The 21,811-nt window shown below is 28.1% G+C and overlaps 1 protein-coding gene across 1 annotated transcript; it reads left to right on the top strand.

Annotated features, from left to right (window-relative positions):
• Positions 1–1,291: 1,291 nt before the first annotated feature.
• LOC119666850 (FK506-binding protein 4-like) lies at positions 1,292–12,022 on the top strand. The gene is made up of 2 exons (XM_038076130.1): positions 1,292–1,391; positions 10,632–12,022. The coding sequence occupies exons 1-2, from the start codon at positions 1,292–1,294 to the stop codon at positions 12,020–12,022; spliced, it is 1,491 nt and encodes a 496-aa protein (XP_037932058.1).
• Positions 12,023–21,811: the final 9,789 nt, after the last annotated feature.

Raw genomic sequence — 21,811 nt, 5'->3', positions numbered from 1 at the left:
TGTACCTATGGATAATGCTTATGTAGTACCAGGAGATTCGCTTTCGTTCATACATAGATTAGAGGTCAGCGTACAAACAACGCTGAAAAGGTAAAAACTCATATATACCTTTACCATTTGGTAAAGTTGAACCCACCTGATAGTTCTATCAACTTGGCTAAGTCACTAGTTTTGCAAGATAACACTTTGGTCAGGTTGATAAGAAAAGAAATCCCTAACATTTTACATCTACTCCTTGCAAGGGATGGACACTGACACATGAGATGAAGCGCTGTTTCCTCTTCACATTCTTATTGAGTATTGTAGGTTAAGTTAGGTTAAGTTTTTATTTTTATAGAGAGGTAGTTTTAACAGTAGTAAATCACAACAATAAAATTTTATTATTTATTAATTAATTCAATAATTAAAAAAAGACCGTGGTCTTTTGAAAATATTTCTTGTATTTAATTGTTAGTAAATAATTTTTTTTTTAAACTGGAAGTACCAAAGATTCAACTTCAGTTGAACCTACCTTCGGAGCTAACCTCCGCAGAGAAAATTCTCTCACTCCATAGGGCCAGCAATACTAACATAATTTTTCATAAACCAACGCTATTACTGTGGTACAAGAAAAGACCGCCACTCCAACCTAGCCTAACTTAACCCTGGATGTTAGTACTAGGCTGTAAGTAAAAGAAATAACAACCCTGTTTTCAAGTTCAATCTTAGAATTAAATTTCAAAAAAAATTCTAACTGAAATATTTTGATTAGGATTTGGTTGTCTTGATTTAAGAAATGAAATAAAATTATTTAGAAGAAATAAAATTATTTACAAGAAAATAAAATAAAATAGTTAAATAAAATTAACCTTATTAACATTATTTATGACAGTTTTAACAATTCGTTTTATACTCAAAAAAATCTACACGACCAATAAGTTTTGACATTAATTGCGAATTATGATCGTCATTAAAGTGTTTAACTAAAATATATAAAATTAAAATTCAAAAGATAACGTAAAATAATGAGAAAATATTTTTATTAAATATCAGCAAATTTATTAACATACAAGTATTTACAGTTTTTTTTTTTTTTGTAAATGAAGAATAATATTACAAAAAATAAAGTAAACTTAATTTTTTTACATTAAAGAAAGCACTGTAAACGATTAATTTGCATTTAGGGAAATCAATAGACACGCACTTTACATATATTACATGCATAGAGACAAATGCTGCATAGCCTCACTACCGACTGCACCAGTATATGAAGCCTCTCCATTAGCTCTGCTTGAGTCCAAGAAAACAAGACATGACATTAAGTATGCAAGAGACGAACAATGATGAACGCGCAAGAATCAACGGTCAGTTCAGTAGGAGAAAGCCAGCCAAGAGGCCAACCAGAGAGCCATGTAAGAAGAATCATGTAGCATTCCATACCCTAATTTGATTAAAACTACTCGTAAAGTCGTGATATTTGAAGCCATCGTACTAAAAATTGCATGTGAATCGCAAAAGAAATAAAAACTCAGGGAGTTGTAAGATGCATTTGAAACGAACGGAGTCAAATGATTTCTTTATTTGCATTCTTTTGAACTGCAGACGTAAATGGCCAACAATGGTTTTTGTTATTTTATTTGAATTTATTACATTTGTTTGTTGATTTTTTATATATCCTTAAGCGACAGTGTGACTGGTATAAGAGTTGTCGACTTAATAACAAACGAAAGGTATTGAAGGTGATATCCAAATGTCATAGTGACGGATAGAGAATACATAGATTAATAAGTTAAATATATGTATAGTATAGCTAAAAGCAAGATAATAAACATCTATGATATCCAAATATCAGTACTCCCGTTGGACCCTATTAAAAAGGAAGAAATATAGTGATCTCATTGAATTGACACGGAAAGATATTATCAAGAAAGGCCGCTGATCTTTAATAAATTACATACTAAAAAACTTTAAAGTTTTGTATACACGTCATTGTTCTTTTATAATGATATTTACTATATCAATCTGCGGTTCGAAAACCATACTAGTGGATTGATTCATTCCATTCAGTAATTCTTGCCACAGGTGCATGAAAGAGAGTGTTTTACATCTGCTTTGACATCAGTAATATTTACCAATTAAGATGCTCTGCAAAGATATCTGTCTTATGAAAGATTTGCTCATGGCTAACAAGTCGGACACCATGCTAGTAGATTTCACATAGTCTCTAATAACTTTTGTTGGACCTATGAAAAGGATAGAATAGTACTTGATATTTGCTTTGTGATTGTTCACCATATCCGCAATGTGTATTAAATATGATAAAGTCTTAGGTCCAAGAGGATTGTAGCGAAACAAACTAAAGTCTTGCCATCTAGAATGAGTTTTGGAGTCTTATTTTAGAAGCTAGTTGCCATCGTTTTTCTAGAAGAGCATTTTTGTCGTTATTAAACTTTGAAATTAAAATTTAAATCCTTCGAGGTATATACAGCAACGCAATAGATCAAAAAGTCTTAGTAGGTCTCTAAAATCACAACATTGAACTTATCTAAACTAGTTGTATATATCAAGAAGTATTTAACTTATTGTATTTAAAAAATATATTGAAAAAATACTAATAATTCCAAACTAGGTTGAAAATTGTGCCGATCCGTACGGATCAATACCAAACAGTATCGTGCCATTTACTTTAATGACTTATCCTACATTTCGAAAGACCAGTTAGAACTAAAAAGTCTAAAATAAAGATATTGTTTGACAAAAACTTTCATGAGAAAGCTGAGTGTTTGAATTTACCGAAGTCGAACATTCATGAGCACATGAAAATTCTTGATTAAATTTGAAAAGTAGATATATGGATTTCACATGTTCTTACACTTTCTAACACTTTCTTTCTTAAACGTCAAAAAATTATCTATTTTTCGTCCAAATCATCACTGAGTATAATAATGTTGAGCAGAATAGATCACGTAATAAAAAGATGAATCGACTTAAAGCCGATATTTATTAAAAAACGTTATATTACCTATTTGTTGGAGGTTCACCTTGAAGTTTTATTTTAGTTTTTACCAAATAATATTATAATCAATTCTGAATTCTATTATCATCAGTTGGTTAAGGTTTGATTGGGTGGGTGTGCTTATAACTTTTATCCCAAATTTTTGAAGAGTTACCAAACTAGTATAAAAGTTAGTATAATCTTCAGAACACTAATATCTTAAGGTTTAGATGTATAATTAAATTATTATATTATATTAAATTTTATTATATTAAATATTATATTACATTACATTGTTAAATTATTATTATTATAAAAATAATTATAATGCCGGATATGAGAGTATCGCTTAATATTTATGAAAACGAAGTAGCAACCAGCAGAAGAAGAGGGCGACCAAGAAAACGATGGAAACACAGTGTGAGGCAGGACTTAGAAGAGATGAATATAAGAAATTGGAAAAGAAAAGCAAAAAACAGAGAAGAATGAAAGACTGTTATTAAACAGGCTTAGGTCCTACATAGACTGTATAGTCACGGATGATGATAAAACTTATTATTGCTTGGTAACTCACCAAAAATTTTGAATAAAATATATTAGCACCCCTACGATTTTCTCCAGAAGTAGTATCTTTTGATCTTTTTTTTTAAATTCTAAGGCACAAAGGTTTTGCTTTGATCAGATTTTTGTAAACAAAGATCAAAAGGTTTATGAGTGCGAAATTAAGCTACTCCCAGAAAGTTGGCAAAAGTTGTTGGACCAAAATGAAAGATATATAACATAAATAATTATATACGATAAAAAACTATCTTTCATTTTCATCAAGAATATATTATTTTTTGAACAATACAAAATAAGAATGGAAAGATTAATGGGGAAAAGAACTTTAAATAGATTTATTTACTTCTTATTTTAATAAGAAAAACCTTTTATTATAAAAGTTTTATTATATTAATTCTACATTTTTTAGGTCTTTGGTGAATAAACCAATTACATAAATATTTCATTTAAAATATAAAAATATTTTAAATTTTCTTAAATTGTTGATTTGTTAGCTTTACGACACCTTCTTCATAATAAAATTATTTTATATGTACTTCGTTCATCATGGATGGTGAAAAGCCTTTGCCTCTACTCTACTCTGCACAGATAAACGCTTCCATTTATTTAATTTTATTGGTTTTTATGCGAATATCTAAAATTATTATTCAACAGCAACAGCAGCATTTCTCCTTGGTCTGCAGTAAATGCCAATCGATCTTTGATAATTCTTTCTTAAACATTTTTCATGTCTTTCATGTGTCTCTCTCTTCTCATTCTCTCTTCTTTCTTGTGATCATTATTGAAAAGGTTTCGTCGCCTGGACGGATGCATGACTTCTGGGAAATTTATTGCTCTTCATTAGAATGCAATGGATGGCACTGCCTCAGTGCAGTATCGCTGAGTTCGTGCGTAAAAGGTTTGCTTTTAAGATCGTGGGGCACTTCACTTAATAGATACTTTCTTGTATGGTCTCTAAGTACATAAATTTTCATACATAAAATTAGCTATGTAATAACATAAAGGCATGCGATAAAAATTATATTTCTAAGATTCTCGGATTTTAGTATGCAAAACAAGAAATCCATATGAAGAAAGATTTTATATCTTAACTTACATTGGCTTAAAAACTGTTTAAAGTTTTAATTAAAAATCTCTATACTTGTTTATAATAACACACAAACCTTCAATAAAAGACGGTGCTTAACTCAAATGATTTATTTGATGTTTAAGTTATCTAACTAATAAGTGATAACTAAAAGAGGACTACCAAATGTTGAACTCTCAGACTTTTAACTAATATTATCCAGAATTCAGTTTAAATCACACTCTTGTCATTACATATATTACTGACTACCTACACGAACTTTACAATAGGTTAAAAAGTTAATCTTAATAAATTTAGGAGTCTTTAAATTCCTAACAGATCAAAGCCAATAAAATCTGAATTTATTTATATTTGTTTTGATGCTTGTTCGGTTGCCTAGATCTGAGAACTAGGAGTTGTAACTTCAATAAAAATTTATATCTTTTCAGATAAGTACCAAGCTAATGGCATCTAATATCACTACATCTAATGGCGCCTGAATTCACGATAAACTTATAGTGTGGTTTCTTAAATACCCTTTCTAACGTTTAGTTTTACAAACCCAAAAAAAAATAGTCCAACAGAATTTAAACGGAATCTTTTTTAGGTCTTAAATTTTAAATTTGAACTTTCATGAATAGAGAACATATAGTAAAATACTACAAAAAAAAACAAAAACGAGTAAATCTAATAACATAATATAAAATAAAAAATAGGATGGATTTAGTCAAAGTAGAAATATGAAACGAGGGCTTCTTATCTTTCATTAAATGTATACTAGATGTAATATTTTATAATACAAAAAAGCTCATATGTATGTTAATATTCTACATAATTATATTAGATCAATACCGATCAGTATGTCTGGTCCTGATCTGTAGGAAGGTACGAGGGCTTCTTATCTTTCATTAAATGTTTACTAGATGTAATATTTTATAATACAAAAAAGCTCATTTGTTAAGATTCTACATAAATATATTAGATCAATACCGATCAGTATGCCTGGTCCTGATCTGTAGGAAGGTACATGTGCACAAAGTCGGGTGTAGCAATTGAAACCAGAGTTCCGATTTAAATGCAATGGTGTTTTTGTGATGTAGAATTATTAAGCATTCGAATAATCTTTTTTAATCGGTAGTTTTTAAAAGAAAAATGGGTTGTTCATAATCCCCTCATCGCACTGCCCCGATTCCTGGCGATGCCTACAAAGTCTTGAGGCATAATGAAGTATAATATGAGAAGTGAAAAAAATAAATTCATTAAAATAAAATAAAATAATTCAAAACAAAAAAAATATAATGATATATATTTACTAATAAAAATTAAAACTAAATAAAATAATATTATAAACAATGAACTAAATAAATCAAATAATAAGAACTTTGCAATAAATAAAATGATAATAAATAATAAATAAAGGAAGAGTCAATATATAACAAAACTATAAAAAAAAATTGAAATCCAATAAAAAGAAACAAATGAAATAAAATCAACAATAATAAAGTTAAATTAAATTAATTTATTTAAAATTTGATTAATTTAAATAAAAACTAGAAAATTTTAAAAACAAAACTAAATAATAATGAATAAATAATGTGTTGAAAAAAAAAAAACAAATTAAAAAAGACTGAAATATGAAATTTAATATTTATAAAAACCAGTAAAGAAAATATATCTATTAAAATGAAAATAAAATATACGTATATTTTTATATATATTATTTTAATATAAAATAATATTATTTCATATTATTTTATAAAATAAAATAATATACGTATTGAAATCAAAAAGTAATGTAAATTACAAATAAAAACATATAATTAAAATAATACAAAATTACATAAAATAAAAATAAAAAAAAAGTATAATATATAAAAATCATATAAATAATAATATAGTTAATAAAAAATTAAACTATACTATAAAAATATGAATGTATTATTTTTTTTCTAATAAAATAAATAATAATTGTTAACATTCTTATAATTTCAAAAATTGCAATATTAATATCAACAAATTAAAAAATTTAATAATTCTTTTATAATTAAAAAACAGTAAAAATGATTAAAAACAAATATAGCAATATACAATTAAACAAAATAAAATTAAATTAAAAAATAAAAATAAATTTGAAATTACTGAATTATAAAAGTAAAGTAATATAATAACATTGTAATATATATGATAAAAAATCATAAATAATCTCAAAAAAAAAAAAAGAAAAACAAATAAATATAATATAATATAGCACAATATAAAATAATTACTAAATTTTGCAAAATATTTAGAAGTAAATATTTGAAATGGAATAGTAAAAAACTTTGACCTTCCCGAAGTTAGACAACATCTCGGAAAGTGTCTAAATTGTGTCGAAAAGCGAATATGGGAAATAAGAAATACTTGAATCACATCAACAAAAAAATAGAAAATATTTTAAATATACCATAAAAGAATTATTTTTTTTGAGATTCAAATGACTTTTTCCTAAAATTATATTTAAAATCATATTTTAACTTTCTTCTATAAAATTTACATACAAATTGCGAATAATTAATCGAAAACCTAAATTCCACGAAGAGTTCTTGTGGTTCGCTTAGCACAGCCAACACAGCTAACTTAGACAACTTAGCCACCTTTGCTAACTCAGCCAACTCAGCCAACTCAGCCAGGTCAATCAGATTACTCACATATGACCGAGAGCAATTCAATTTCGTTTCATCGAAAAGCGACGACGCATGGGCGATAGTGAAATGGGAATGAACTTAATATTAAAATACGGACTCATGCCATTAACCCAATTACGCAAATTTGGACAAACCAGTTATCTTTGATTATTGCGAGAAGAAGAATTCGCTTCTTCGATAGAAGATTCGTACTAAGTATCTTGTGTGTGTCTTCTTCATTTCTTCTTCTGATACGAATATGCAAATCTTTTGTCTATTAGTGAAATCATGCGTGATTATGAATAATTAATGATGTTCTTTTGTTTGGCAACAAATACAGTTCGCTTTTGGATGTATCAATTTTTTAATAAATTTTTTTTTTTGATTAGTTAGTTAGCGATTAAAAAAAAAACATCTTCGCAGTGGCGAACTTATAAAAGTAAGTCACAGATTTCGTTGGCTTTAGTTTCTAATTATATTTTGTCTCTGTAAGAGTTCGAAAGATGAGGCAAAAACTGTGCTTTCTATTTCTTTTGTGCTTCATCGTGGTTTTAGTCAAATGTAATAAAAAGGATAAGTTAATAAATAATAAAATCGAAAGTCCTTCCAAATTTTATAAAATTGAAGTAGAGGACTAAGTGAAGTTTTGTTAAAAATATATTTGAATCATTATAAAAAATTTCATGTAATTATGATGAAATTGCAATAAAAAGCGAAAGTCCTTTCAAATTTTATAAAATCAAATAAAAGGACTTAGTGAGATTCTGTTAAATATATATTTCACATTTATTATATAAAATATTTATTTGAATAAAGTTGTTATAAAAGATGTTAAATCGTTGACGCTTAAAAATATCTACAATACATATATATACAATGAAAAGTTCTTGATTGGAATAAATACATTTGTGTATTGCAGTTTAATTTATAATAAATGATATATGATAAATGATCACTTAATACTTAATCCTTAATAAAAAATAAAAATATATTAATCGTGAAAATATACTATACATGAGTATGTATAAAACTTGATTCGACACGAAACATTAATTAATCGAATACAATAAATTATATTTTACAGCATGTCACTATAAATGCTTTTAATATTACAAAATTATTATAAAAGAAAGCCAGATCAAATTTGATAATTAGCTATTAGTTACTAAAATTTCCAATCTCCTTTGATGAGGAGGTATAAGAGTATTTTTAAAATAGAGTTAGTGAGTGCTACTTGATCCTGGCTTAGAAAGTCCAGATAAAACTCAAGCTGTAACATTTTAGTTTGACATCCATCAAGAAATAAAACCCTCTCAAACATGTCTCATATCATCTATATGCTCGAACCTTGAAAACATAAGTGACTATGAACTAAAAATGAACAACACATAAGTTTTTTGCTCTATAGAGTGGAACCAGTTAAGTTTAGTTAAGACCTTCGTAGGATTATCAACACATAACTTTTTTATTCGCTAGAATGCAATCACTTAAGTCCAGTCAAGACTTTCGTTGGAAAATAAACTTCAATTATTTATTACTATTCTAAAATATATTTCCCATGTGACTAAGACACATAATACATAACATTTCAGTAATATAGAATTATCAATATAGAGTTCCAAATTTCAAGCTTCATAAAGAGATATGAAATTGGCTCTATCCATGTCATATTTTAGAAATATTGTTCACATAAGAATAGAAATCCCAATAAGAAAAAGATTGGGATAATATAAACCAAAGATAATTTTTTGGTTAATAATTATGAAAAATAATTCGGTAATTTTATTATACCTAAGCTAAAAGTATATATTTTCAAATTATAGTATAACTAAAGTAGATCCGTAGATGTTAAATGTTAGAGACAATCCTTTTGGAAAGAGTTGCGCTCATCCTCAGGCTTTAAGTGGGATTATTGTGATACCACAGTTTGTTATTTCGGGCTATTAATTATAACCAGGTGAAATAAAAATATTCCTTTACGAACTAAGAAGACATTTCGTTATCTCAATAAAGACGATAAAGTCTGAAATGCTTATCCAAGTGATATCAGAGAGAAACTGAAGACTTTAGAGTGAAGAAACGCCTTCTAGCGAGTGTTAAGCAGCGAAAAAGCAAACCAGTGAAAGTTGAAATTCTCTTTTTGCCTCTGATCTTCTGGTAATACAGTAGCCGTTCATAACCCATTGATACGTCTGCACATAAGATAATAGTTCCATTAGTAGGGATATTTTATTGATTTAATCTAATCACTTGAATTGCCAGAACAGTTGAAGATATGGAAATCACATATAATAATTTTTATTATTATATTACAAATCTGTCTCAATATTTCTAACAAATGAAGAAAGAAGCATATCCTATCATATTGTTTTATGTATATATAATGGTCTAAAATTATTATTTGTGTACTACATAGGATATCATTTATTTTATTAAATTTCGTTAGTTTCATTAATTTTTTTCTACTCAGTTTTATATAGTTGTGCAATGGATACTATAGATATATTTATTAATAAGATCCACATTTTATTGCCAATGAAGTATATCCGCTTCTAATGATTTAATAATTTTTGCAGTTAATAATATCCGCAACTTAATCTACGGATGCTATAATACAATAGCTTAATAAACTTAATTTAAAATTTTATATTATATGACAAGAAATTCATTTCGCTTAGAAAAGGATGATTCGAAAATACTGTTCATATCAAGTAAAATTTGTACTCCCAATACAACTGTTTCGGATATCGCCAAATACCTCTCAATACTGGTCCTTGGCAGAATTTGTTAGGAATTGAACCCAGTCAAATTAGAATCGTAGATCCGTGGTTTAAGTCACAAACCCGGAGTACATTTAATTTTCCCGACTCAAATGCTCTTATGTAGATTTAAAAAAAAAATTATCTGTTGAATTACCTAAACTAGCGTTATCTAATTCAAATTCGAAATCGATAAGCAATATACTTTTAGTCTCTCAGGGTGGGAACTAGAGAGATATAAGATTTATTGTTAACTACGTAACAACCACTAAGTATATGATAGCTACGTTAAAAATTTGGAATATTGTGTATTTGGACTATGTGCCTTCAATGTCATATTGGATACTTGTATATGTACTCGTATATGATTCATTGCTACTATATGTGTACTGCTTCGTAACTTTTTATTAGACATTTATATAATATAAAATTTGTAGAGAAATATCTTAATTGGAATCAGTAATAGTAAACATCATAACTTATTCAACTTTAGTATTTATAGCACCCATATATAGCATAATAGATAAATACATAATACGTATATAAACCTTATGCCAATTTTTCTCAATTATATTTAATAAAATTCTTTTCATTTTTATTTCCTTCAGCTGAAACTTCAATTGAAGTCGATGAGAATGGTGATGAATATGAAGTAAAGAGATTTAACATTGAAGGTCGTCAAGTGAATAGCGGCCGAAGACAATGTGTGGTTACTAGACGTAAGAGAAATTCTGCTCCTGCTTCAGAACCAGCTTCAGACGAATCAGTCAATGAGAATCAAATCCATACACTCAAGAAGGGATTGTCAGATACATGGGCGTTGGTAACACCAGCAACCGCTGTTAATACTGATACAGCGGTAGATGCTGAAGATGAAGATGATAACGAGGATGATATGGAAAATGGTGATGATGAAATTGCACATATTGCAATTTTACAACAAGCTTCTGAATCTGATGAAAACAATGATAATGAAGAAGATGATGATGAGGAAGAAGACGTACACTTACCTTTAATTTTGCAACAAAATGGTGGCATTATTGTAGGAACAGAAGATGCGAATGCGGTAAGCGCTGTAAATGCAGTAAGTGCAGTAAACGCAGTAAATGCAGGACCTTCAATGAGTAGTACAAATGGTATTGTGATCGTACATTCCAATAAACCTCCTAAAGTTAATCCAGAAACACATGCTGTTTTCGAATATGTGCCACCAAATGAAGGTGATGTTGAAAAATATGAATACGACGATTATGATGATGGTGATGATCATGCATTAAATTATGAAGAAGAGCTTAGTCCAATAAGCACAACGGCCATTTGGTCAACTGGTGTTGATGATAACAATGCTGATGCAAATAAGAGACCAATAAAAGGTAAGAAAAAGAAAAGCAAGAAAGGTAAAAAAAGCAAGAAAAGTAAAAAAGGAAAGAAAAGTAAGAAAAATAAGAAGAGACCAACTAAAACGGGTGGAAAGAAAAAAGTAACGAATAAGAAAACAAAGCCAACAAGGCGACCACAAACTATTGTGAATAAACGTCGTCCAAGCAGACCAAGTAAACCAATTGAACAAAATAAACCAATCAAGAAGGTGACAAACAATAGGAAACGCATACAGAATCAAAATAAGAGACGTCCTCAAGTGTATAGAAAACGCCGTCCAACAAGACGACCAAATTATGATAACAGGAAAAAAGACCGTTTCCAATCTAACTTCAATCACCGTTACAATGCAAATCTCTCCAACAGGGATATTAACCGCAGAAAGAACAACAATTTAGAAAACATCGATAAGGGAACTAATACTTTTACTAAAACATTTACCACAACTCAAACTGGTGGTTCCAATGACAATGACGTAAACTGCATTATCATTAATAAGACACCACCAAGCACAACACCGCGTCCATTCTGGAATATATTTGGGCGTGATGCTGGCACAGTACACCAGAGCGGCAAATATGGCAAACGGAAACGTGTCAATCTACGTGTAGGATCATAATTAATTTAAAAAAATTAGAATTTTTTTGTTTATTTATTTAATTTATTTGTTTGTCTTAAGTTAATTTACTTCATTTATTTATTAAATGCTTTTGATATATGTTTATGGTTTTGTTTAATTTTTCAAAAGTTCAGTCTTAGATTCTACCATTATAAAGAGTTATAGAGATAATTTATAAGAAATTATTTTTAAAAAATTGTGTTTAGTTTCAGAACTTCCACTAACTTCTCTTTAGTTTTTTCACACGTTCGTTTAAAATTAATTTTATTGCTAAATAATTTGTCATTTAGTTTATCGTAGAATCAGGACTTTTTATCACCCGCATGTAATTAATAGAGTTTTCCCAAGCTTTTTTCAAATTTTCTTTATTTTCTATTTCTATGCAAATAATTTGTTGTGGCTGATATGAACTTTATGAGTTCTTCTAATTTTTCCCAGTCTCATAAATGAACACTATAAATGCTCAACGAAGCTTAACAAGTTTCTGGGTTTATTACCGATTAAGGAAAAAATACGTTAAAAATTGCGATAAGCATATGCGCCCAGAGACGAAAATGTAGCACATATGCGACATGTTAAGACCTTCAGTAGGAAAAATTATACCCACGGATAGAAAGCTTTTTTTTCATATTTTTTTATTACAAAAACATAGCCAAACAATGCTCCAAACATTGAACTATGTTGACAATAAATAATTAAATACTTACATTACATCTAAACATTCATTATCTTAATACATATGTATTATTATTAAGACACTTACTTTTTGACCACCTACTAGTTCCTAAGCCAAATTTTTGATGACATACCTATTTGCTTCTAATAGAGTGTGTCTCTCTCCATTAGTACAATACAAATTATTATTTAGAATAAAAGAACATAATTTAATAATAAATACTAAAATTTGATTATCTATTTATCTTAACAAAAATGAGTAATTTTCCCTCCAAAATTTTAGATATTCAAACCATATGTGTCAAAACTGTCGCATGTGTCAAGACGAACGTGGTTGCATTGATGAAATCAAATGATTCACTCAAGCATTTCGTAAGGAATTAGGTTACCGAATCTACCCCGATGTACCTGCATTAGTATGCTAAGTATGCCAGTTTTTATTCGTCAAAAATCTAACACGAGTTAATTGCACACAACTTCATATGTCAAAAGAAGTTTATAGTAAACTTCCTTAACACACAGTGGCGGGTTTCTCACATTTTTTGGAGTTAAAATTATTAACAATATACGTATATATAGTAATTCCAGTGTTTTAGAATGCTGAATGGCGAAAAAGTAAAATATTATTTAAAAGTTAGATGGATTCGAATAGCAAGGAAAAGACAAGGACAAAAATTAATTTAATTTATTGAAATTTAGCTGACCTGTTGGGAAGTGTGAAAAGGTTAAAAATTTACTTGTGTTGGAAAAATATCATAGTATATACATAGTTCTGATTCTTCATATTTAGCAGTCACTAATTTTTTGATCTTTATAGGGCATATATAATTTTAACAAAATCTGATTATAATATATTATTATTAGTTCTGCTAGAGACAAATCTATTAATTAACAAATTTCTTATATCATATTCAAATAAAATAACTATATTTTTGTATTATATCTTTACATTGTGTACAGATATTCATCAAGTTTTATAAAAAATTTATTAATATTTATTATAAAGTTATTCTCGAACATTTTGAAGCCTTATATCTCGCAAAGCAATCCATTCGAAAATATTTTATTAAAACATATTTTATATATATATATTTTTGACGATATATTATTATTTGTGAATTTGCAAAATATTGAATAAATAGCTTAATAAAAAATTTTAATTAAACCTATTTAGTTATGAAATTTATAGAACTGCTAATATTTATTTTGAAGAGAAATCAGTCTGTAAGATAAGCGATTAAGTAGTTTTATGTGATCTGGAAATTTTTAATAAACCAAGAAGTATAGATATATTTTAATTTTATCGAATGTGAAATATAGCAAATATATTATCACTTTAAGTATTTTAAAAGGTCTAACAATAGAATATTTCATTAAGAATAATTTTAAAAGTAAATACTGAAATTATATTTAACATAGCAGATATCAGCTGTAGATATAGCCAAAAAGTACTGCAGACGATTATTAAATAAGGCTAAATTGGTAAATGTCTTTTCTGTTATATTATTAAGCTTTTCTCTTATGCTCTATATCACTTCTTTATTTAGTTATAAGTCGAAGCACTGTATTGAATATTTCTAACATATTCCTTGTGAAGAGTTTTTCAGTCCATAGTATTTCTGAGCACGTATACTGAATGTTATAGGTGTTTTGGCGGAGTTTGTTTGATAAATAATGTGCCAGTAAATATATAGCAAATGATCGTTAAGATGGCATTGAGTTTAACTAAGTTTAAGACTTTATTTGATTTGATTTGATTAAGATCACGTGATTTATTTTAATAGTTTTTATTTTTAAAAAACTAAACTGAATTAACTAAAAACTGATAAAAGAAGAAAAAAATAATGTACTCGTATATACAATAAATAACAATTTATAACGTATCAATTAAATAAATTAAATAGCTAATTTTTTATTTAAGATTATATGTTTATATAATATATACATGATTATACATTTAAGATAATTAGAAATAATATATTTATTATTATATTAATAGCAGAAAGATATGCTGGGCTTTGAAGCATACTTCTATAAAATCATCTGCATAACTTATTATCAGAATTCAACGAAGCTCTTATCAAAGTGGATCATCTAAATAGTCACAGACTCTATTGAGTAAAACTGCTTTAGACACTAACTCGCGTTTGATCAAGCAAAGAAGAAGAGAAAATGAAATAGAAGGCTCATTGTACTTTATGATCTATCATACTATATTACAAATAAACTTCTTTATAATCTTAATAACAATATAAAGAATATAAAAATTAAATCAAATTTTTTTTTGAAGTTATTTAAACCGCCACTGGCGAGTGTATGAAGGTGTAACATAAGTTTAAAGTAAGACTATATAACAAAAGAAATTAAATGTCATCTGTGTTCATCACGTTATAAAAGAATAATATTGTTCTATTTTTTAATAGCAGATCCATCAACGCTGAGTTCGATAAGGGCACGTGTCCTTTCAAGCGAAGAACAAAATAAAACAACCTACCTAGAAAAGTAATGAGCGCGCCTTTTCCCGCTTTTCCTAAAGGCAGCTAAGATCCGGCAGTCACCTGACAGCTTCGTGCTTCATATAGTTTAATAATGAAGGTTAAGATGCAACTGCTTCTTGATGCACTTTTACTGCGGTTGGCTGCATCGGGGTCTTTTTTTGTAATACTGACTTTTTACCATTAAAATTTTACAATTATAAGAAGAGAAATATTTTCATTTTGATAAAAGCGAATTCGTTTTTAACTATTAGTTTTGGTCATGGATGCACCCTATATATGAAGATATTTTAAGTAAATTTTTTTAACTTCGTAACATATATGAAATAATATAAATGACTGAAAAAATAAAATAAAATAAAAAAGAAGCCGTATACAATTTTATTAAGAACTCAGACATATGCTACGAAATGAGAGTAGCGTATAATAGAGCAAGAAGACTCATATGAGTATCTTAGGAAACAAAGAAAATATGCTCCACTCTTGGTCTTTATCTCGACATGAAGATATCAAGATGTCATAGCAGTTCATACGTTCCATGCTGTCAGTGCATCTTAATAGAATTTATTGTGTTTTCTACTTTGGACTCTATGTTTTTTATCATTGAAGGGGGAACTTTTTTTACTATAGTATCAATTTTTGATAACTTTGACTTACTCATGAAGAAATCCTCATGTATTTGATATATGAATCATATATACTTTTTGTTGTATTCCGAAAAAAGGGAAAGAATTCTTTTGATTGTTGAGGTAACAAAAATAACCTGTAAAAATTTTATGTATTTATTTTATTTACCCAAAGATATTTTCCTCACATAAAAGTACTATAAAAAAATGAATAGCAAAGCTCGCTTTACAGAATAAATTGCAATTGATAATTATTAATATCTTGACGGGAATTCTGAAAAATATAGATTACTTAGCATTTATTAGCTGATTAGGAATTGATAAATATTGGCATAAGAAAATAAATAAGAATTCTTTCACATTTCAACATTTACAAAGTGATTCAAAAGAATGAACTTCTTTGTTGACTGTGAAGAAATAATTTATAGACAAGTTCATTTTTAAGAAATCAAGTAAAAATATTGTTCAAATTATCTTAAAATTATTTCATTTTAAATATTTGCTATTAATAATCGATCTATTTAATAGATAATATCATATTTTGGCTCTACAATATTTAATAGAGTATCATCAGGTTCTTCAACAATTATCGAAATTTATTGATAAGGTCACGGGTGTAGCTAAAGGGGCATATGGAATAATGGGCTCATCTAAAAATATAACAAAACTAATATCTCATTATATAAAGAGGGATCTTGTAATAGTGATCCATTAATGTCCTGAATTCTATGGAAAAACTTTTTCTTTAAGTAAAAGCCGTAAAATAAATATTGACCGAAACTTTATTTATAGTTATTTTATTTAAATAACCTGCTATTTTGACTCATTAATTTTTCTGAGGGAAGTTTTCAATATACAAAAATTATTACATAGATCACATGTGTCTCAAAAACCATAGAAAAGTTCTAATCTAACAGGACAGCATCTATTATTAATATAGTAAATAAATAAAGTCAATGTTTTTCATACCTGCGGCATTAGTCTTTAAGCGATCTGACAACAATTCCTCTATAAGACTGATATTTCACTATTATGCCAATTACTTGATTTTTTGCTTCTTAACAGAGAAATCTTGTAAATAAATAGATAGTTCATATACATAAAGCGGTATATCTTTAATACTTTTTATCTTGTAACTAAAAAAAACTACAGATAGCTTAGAATTTAAAAAGTGTTATACGGTATAAAGGTATTACGACGTCATAAGTGGATAAGATATTTGTTGGACTTTTGATTAAAATATATTATATTATGAAAGTTTAATATATTGGGAACAAATATATGTTTATTATATGTTTAATATATGCATATTTACAAATTTTTATGTGGTAAAACGATCACCACTTGTCAGGTAACGACAAAAAAGACGATAAGACGATATATCGTCTATCCAAGTATTGGATAGACTGACAGGTACATTGAAATCATCCTAACCCTATTTAAATTCATAATATAAATAATAGTATTGCACTATATTTAGTACAATATAATGATAGTAATTGAGTAACATAATGTTTTTTTTTATAATTTTTACTTATTTTTATAGTTTAAATGCTTGAATACCTGTAGATCGTTAGACCTTTCGATATCACGATTGCTACTTATTCTTCTTTTCCACTTTGTTGTTTTAACGCTTTGGTAAGCCTTGTTAATAAAAATAAACTGCAATCTTAGTTCCTGTGGCTTATATAGGTTAATATAAACCAATTCGAAATCGAAAAATTTTGAACAACTACGTCCGATCTCAAACCTATTAGATATATCCACCGGAATTGAAATTTTTCATAAAGCATCCACAGCATATTTGTTGAAATTTCTGAGTTGTATGAGATTTAGAGTCGCACATTGACAAAATATTTAAATTTTCCCAAGAAGGTAAATATTCGAGGACCATCACAATTCATAGCGGCCGTAGGTATAACAGTTAATTGTCAATAGAATTGCATTACATACTCATCTGTACAGATTTGTATACCAGCGGTACCGCTTTTTGTAAAACATATTCCTACATATATTTTAAAATTTTAATGTTATTATATGTCCAATGTTTCGATATAAATGTTTGGTGCCATTGGGCTTATGCACCACCAAAAGTTGACTTATTGCAATTGCAAAAAATGTATATAGAATTTTTTGCACTAATCCCAATTGGTGGGTTACCAATAAAAATGAAATTGATTTTTACTGACAACATTACATTATTTAAATACATTAAATATTTTAATTTCTTTTAACTTATTCGGATGGTGAATTTATCTTGCTACAACGACATGTATTAATAGTACTTATTAATCGCTTCTTAATATGAGAGCTATAGTATATTCGGCAATTCTTATAGTGACCCTAAACCAAGTAATAATCTTATCCAAGTTTTTCAGATTTTTCTTATATAAGTTTTTATATTGTAGTTACTAAAATCTTATATATTTTTGTTAAGAGTATAAGAAGAGCTTTGAGATATTAAAAATTAAGACCTAAAAACATGTCTCGAAAATTATAATTTGTATATTATATCATAGTAAAGAAATTTTATATCTAAACTTTATTATTCTTGCAAAGATGTTTGAAATGAAAATAATAGTTACACAGCCAAAATAATATATATTATCATTAAAATGTGCTATAAGACTATATATAATAAAACGACAAGCTCATTTAGTTGTATAAGTCCTTCTACTCCTTCTACAAAAATCATACCGCACCCATTTCAAGGGATGCTTAAGCGTAATTAACTATAAAGGGCAACCAATTTTATACAAAGGGTGCATTTAAATTGTTCTAAAAATTTCTTACCCCTTACAAATTGTGGGTGTGTCTAAGCAATGATTCATGCCAGAAATGAGATCAGCCCAAAAATTAATTAACCTAACGAGAGCAAAACAAATTAAAGTAGAACACCTTCAACTAATTAACGCAGGATAATAAAATAGAAAAAACAATTAACTCAAATGATATGTTTTTAACTACAGATTCCGTGAGACTCGATGTGTTTGTTTTGTTTTCAGATAATCAACAATAAGAGCATTAATGAAGATGAACTGCTGCAATAAGATATTAAAGACCGGTTAAGATACAATATAAAGAAGGACAGGTGCATTTTCCATCTTGACCGCATCTTCCTTGTATAAATAAACATTGACACGAGTAACTTTATTTTATGTGCAGCAATGCAGCAATAACTCAATGCATTGTGCCACAACTCGCGTTATACTCGTATGCAGCAAATGCATTATCATTATTGTGATGCTTCCTTTTTTTCCCGTCTGAAATACAGTAAAAATGCAGAAATTAATGATGAACGCAAGGAACTTCGCGATCTGCAAATAAGATACAATTCTTTAAAGGATCAAGAATCATAAGACCGTGTTGCTGCAAGCAATTGTGATGCAATGAAACGCAAGCTGCATTTATCGTTGAAGAAGATCAACGCCGATTCAGGCTGCAAGTGTAAAGTCGCCAAATTGGTCACAAACAAGGGCTGCTAGCACGAGCCATAACGGAAGAGAGGGTAAATTGGCGCGAGATTAAAGATGTTGCGTGTTTAAGCCAACAAAAGATAATTATACTCATATGTGCCGCTGCGATAAAAAAAAAATTTTGTACCGCTCTGTAATTAGGATGAATATTTAGAATCTGTTATGGTCAGGATACATGAATTGCAAATTGGAAATCGTCCTTTCTTGTGAAGCAAAAAATTTCTAATAATTTGGAATTGGTTTTCGTTTACTTCACGATTTCGTTATTTAAATGATTGATTTTAAGTATATATATATAAATATTTATAAACTTATATTTATAATCTACTAAGATAGACGGTAGCCAAAAATTTTAACGAGATAAATTATAGGTTCCAAGTTAATACTTGGAAATGATGGTGATGTGATTCTTTAGCTTATTACTGATTGTGATTCTTTAAGTACTTATAAAGTATGGTTTTAGAAATCATGAAAGTGACACAAACCGTCAGTTCTGTTTATCACAGTCGCATGACTCTTATTTTAAATTGAAAGAATTCGTGTAGAGTATATATGTATGCTTTCAACTACACAATCCTACATGACAAACAACACCAGTGGCGTAACTACAGGGAAGCAACTGGAAGCAACGCTTTCGGGCCCCCGAATTTAGGGGGCCCCACTATAAATTTTTGTATTCATTGTATTTCTTTTTAATAAATTTTCAAAAGTGGGACGAAACGTTTTTTGTTGGAATAACTTCATATTGCATTTTATAAAAGATACGTAAATTTTAAATTTAAAGTACATAATATGTATGTACTTCAAATTTAAAATTTAAAGTACACAATATGTATGTACTTCAAATAAAATATTAAACCTATTTATGAAATAAAAAAGTTTTTCTAAGAAAAATATGTGTCTTGATCGAGAGTTTATATGGAAGCTATATCTAAATTTAAACCCATTTGAAAATAATTTTATACGTTGTCTTTTGCAAATATCAGTACTGTATACACCATATTCCATTTGAATACCTTTATTAAAAACGGAGAAACCTCATATACGATTGTTAAGTTTATATCACAGCTACAAAAAATAGACGTCCAATTTCAATCAAATCAAATGGTGAACAGGGTGCGCTCCCGAAAAGTATGTGTATAAAGTTTTATTCGAAGAGTTCAAAAGCTGAGAGAGTAGTTTGAACTGTAAAAGTATACTGATATATACTTAATGGTATTTCCGAAGTTTCCTTTAATGCGTTACGAAAGTCTTGACAAACCTTATATTCCCTTTTTACATTTTTTCGTGTAAAGAGTATAAAAAGAGGGGCCCCTTAGTATGTTGGTAGGGGCCCCTTAGTTAGAATTTGCTTACAGGCCTAAAAAATGTAGTTACGCCACTGAACAACACGTCCTGTTTTAATTTTTTTTCAAATTTACGTTTCAGTAATCTGACTTGGCCACGAGTTATGTGATGACTCATGAAGATTTGACTTTTTGGGGTCGATTCTGTAAGAAATCCTGCTTATGCGGACATTTCTTAAACTATAAATTTTTTAAAAAAAAAAGAGAAAGCATTCAATAAGTCATTGCCAGCTAAATCATCGAAGAAAAGAATCTCACAAAGTAATAATGTATGAATATAATGTACTTCAAACCCACAGGGGTAGAAACAAAATATTTTAACAATTTGTTCGAAATATTGATTTTGTATTAATATTATTTTTACTTTAAACTCCATATTCAACACCTAACACAACAACAACGTAACACTGACGTTGTAAAACGTAACATATATTAATTCATATTCCATACACCAAATAAATGGTATTAATAAAAAAATATATCATACATACGAGGAAAGTAAATAAGAATTACATTTTTTTTTTTTAAATATAGACTTGTAACCTTTTGGATTTTATGATGAATTGTAAAGCAAAAATGTAATTCTCATTTACTTCATATGTGCGCGGCATTATATTAAGAGTATTATTATCTGCTGTTGTCTATGGAATTAATTTTAATGTTTAGTATTATAGAAGGTAATTTTATGTTTTTGTAGCTTTAATTGTTGTAACCCTAGATGTGGGGAAATAGGAAAGTCTATTTTTTTAATGTTCCTTATTAATTTTATATTATGTTCTTTGTGAAACTTAATATAGCAAAGTTTGATTAAAAATTATTGTCTATAAATGTAAAATAAGAAATGGAGAAAATTGTCACATTTAAAAAGATCTATTTTGTCTGTCAATTTGGAGAACAAAAAGTTTAACTTTCCACACACGGTTGCCACTTGAAAATTTTTTTCTGTACCAAAATTGGTTTAAAAAGGTACCATTTCTGTAAAAAAAGGTCCAAAATTTTTCTATTGTCTTTTTATAAGAAAATACAATTTATATAGAATGTACAAAAAGTATAAAACAATACAATATCCACAATAAAGTTGGGTCGCCGAAAATGTACCATTTTTTGAACATGAGTACCAGAGTACCAAACGGAAAAAAAGTACCAATTTTGGCACTAAAGTACCATAAGT

The sequence above is a fragment of the Teleopsis dalmanni genome, chromosome 1, assembly GCF_002237135.1.
Source record: "Teleopsis dalmanni isolate 2A chromosome 1, ASM223713v2, whole genome shotgun sequence".
NCBI classification, from domain to species: domain Eukaryota; kingdom Metazoa; phylum Arthropoda; class Insecta; order Diptera; family Diopsidae; genus Teleopsis; species Teleopsis dalmanni.
The sequence above is the reverse complement of the archived record's forward strand: the minus strand, read 5'-3'. Positions and strand labels throughout refer to the sequence as shown.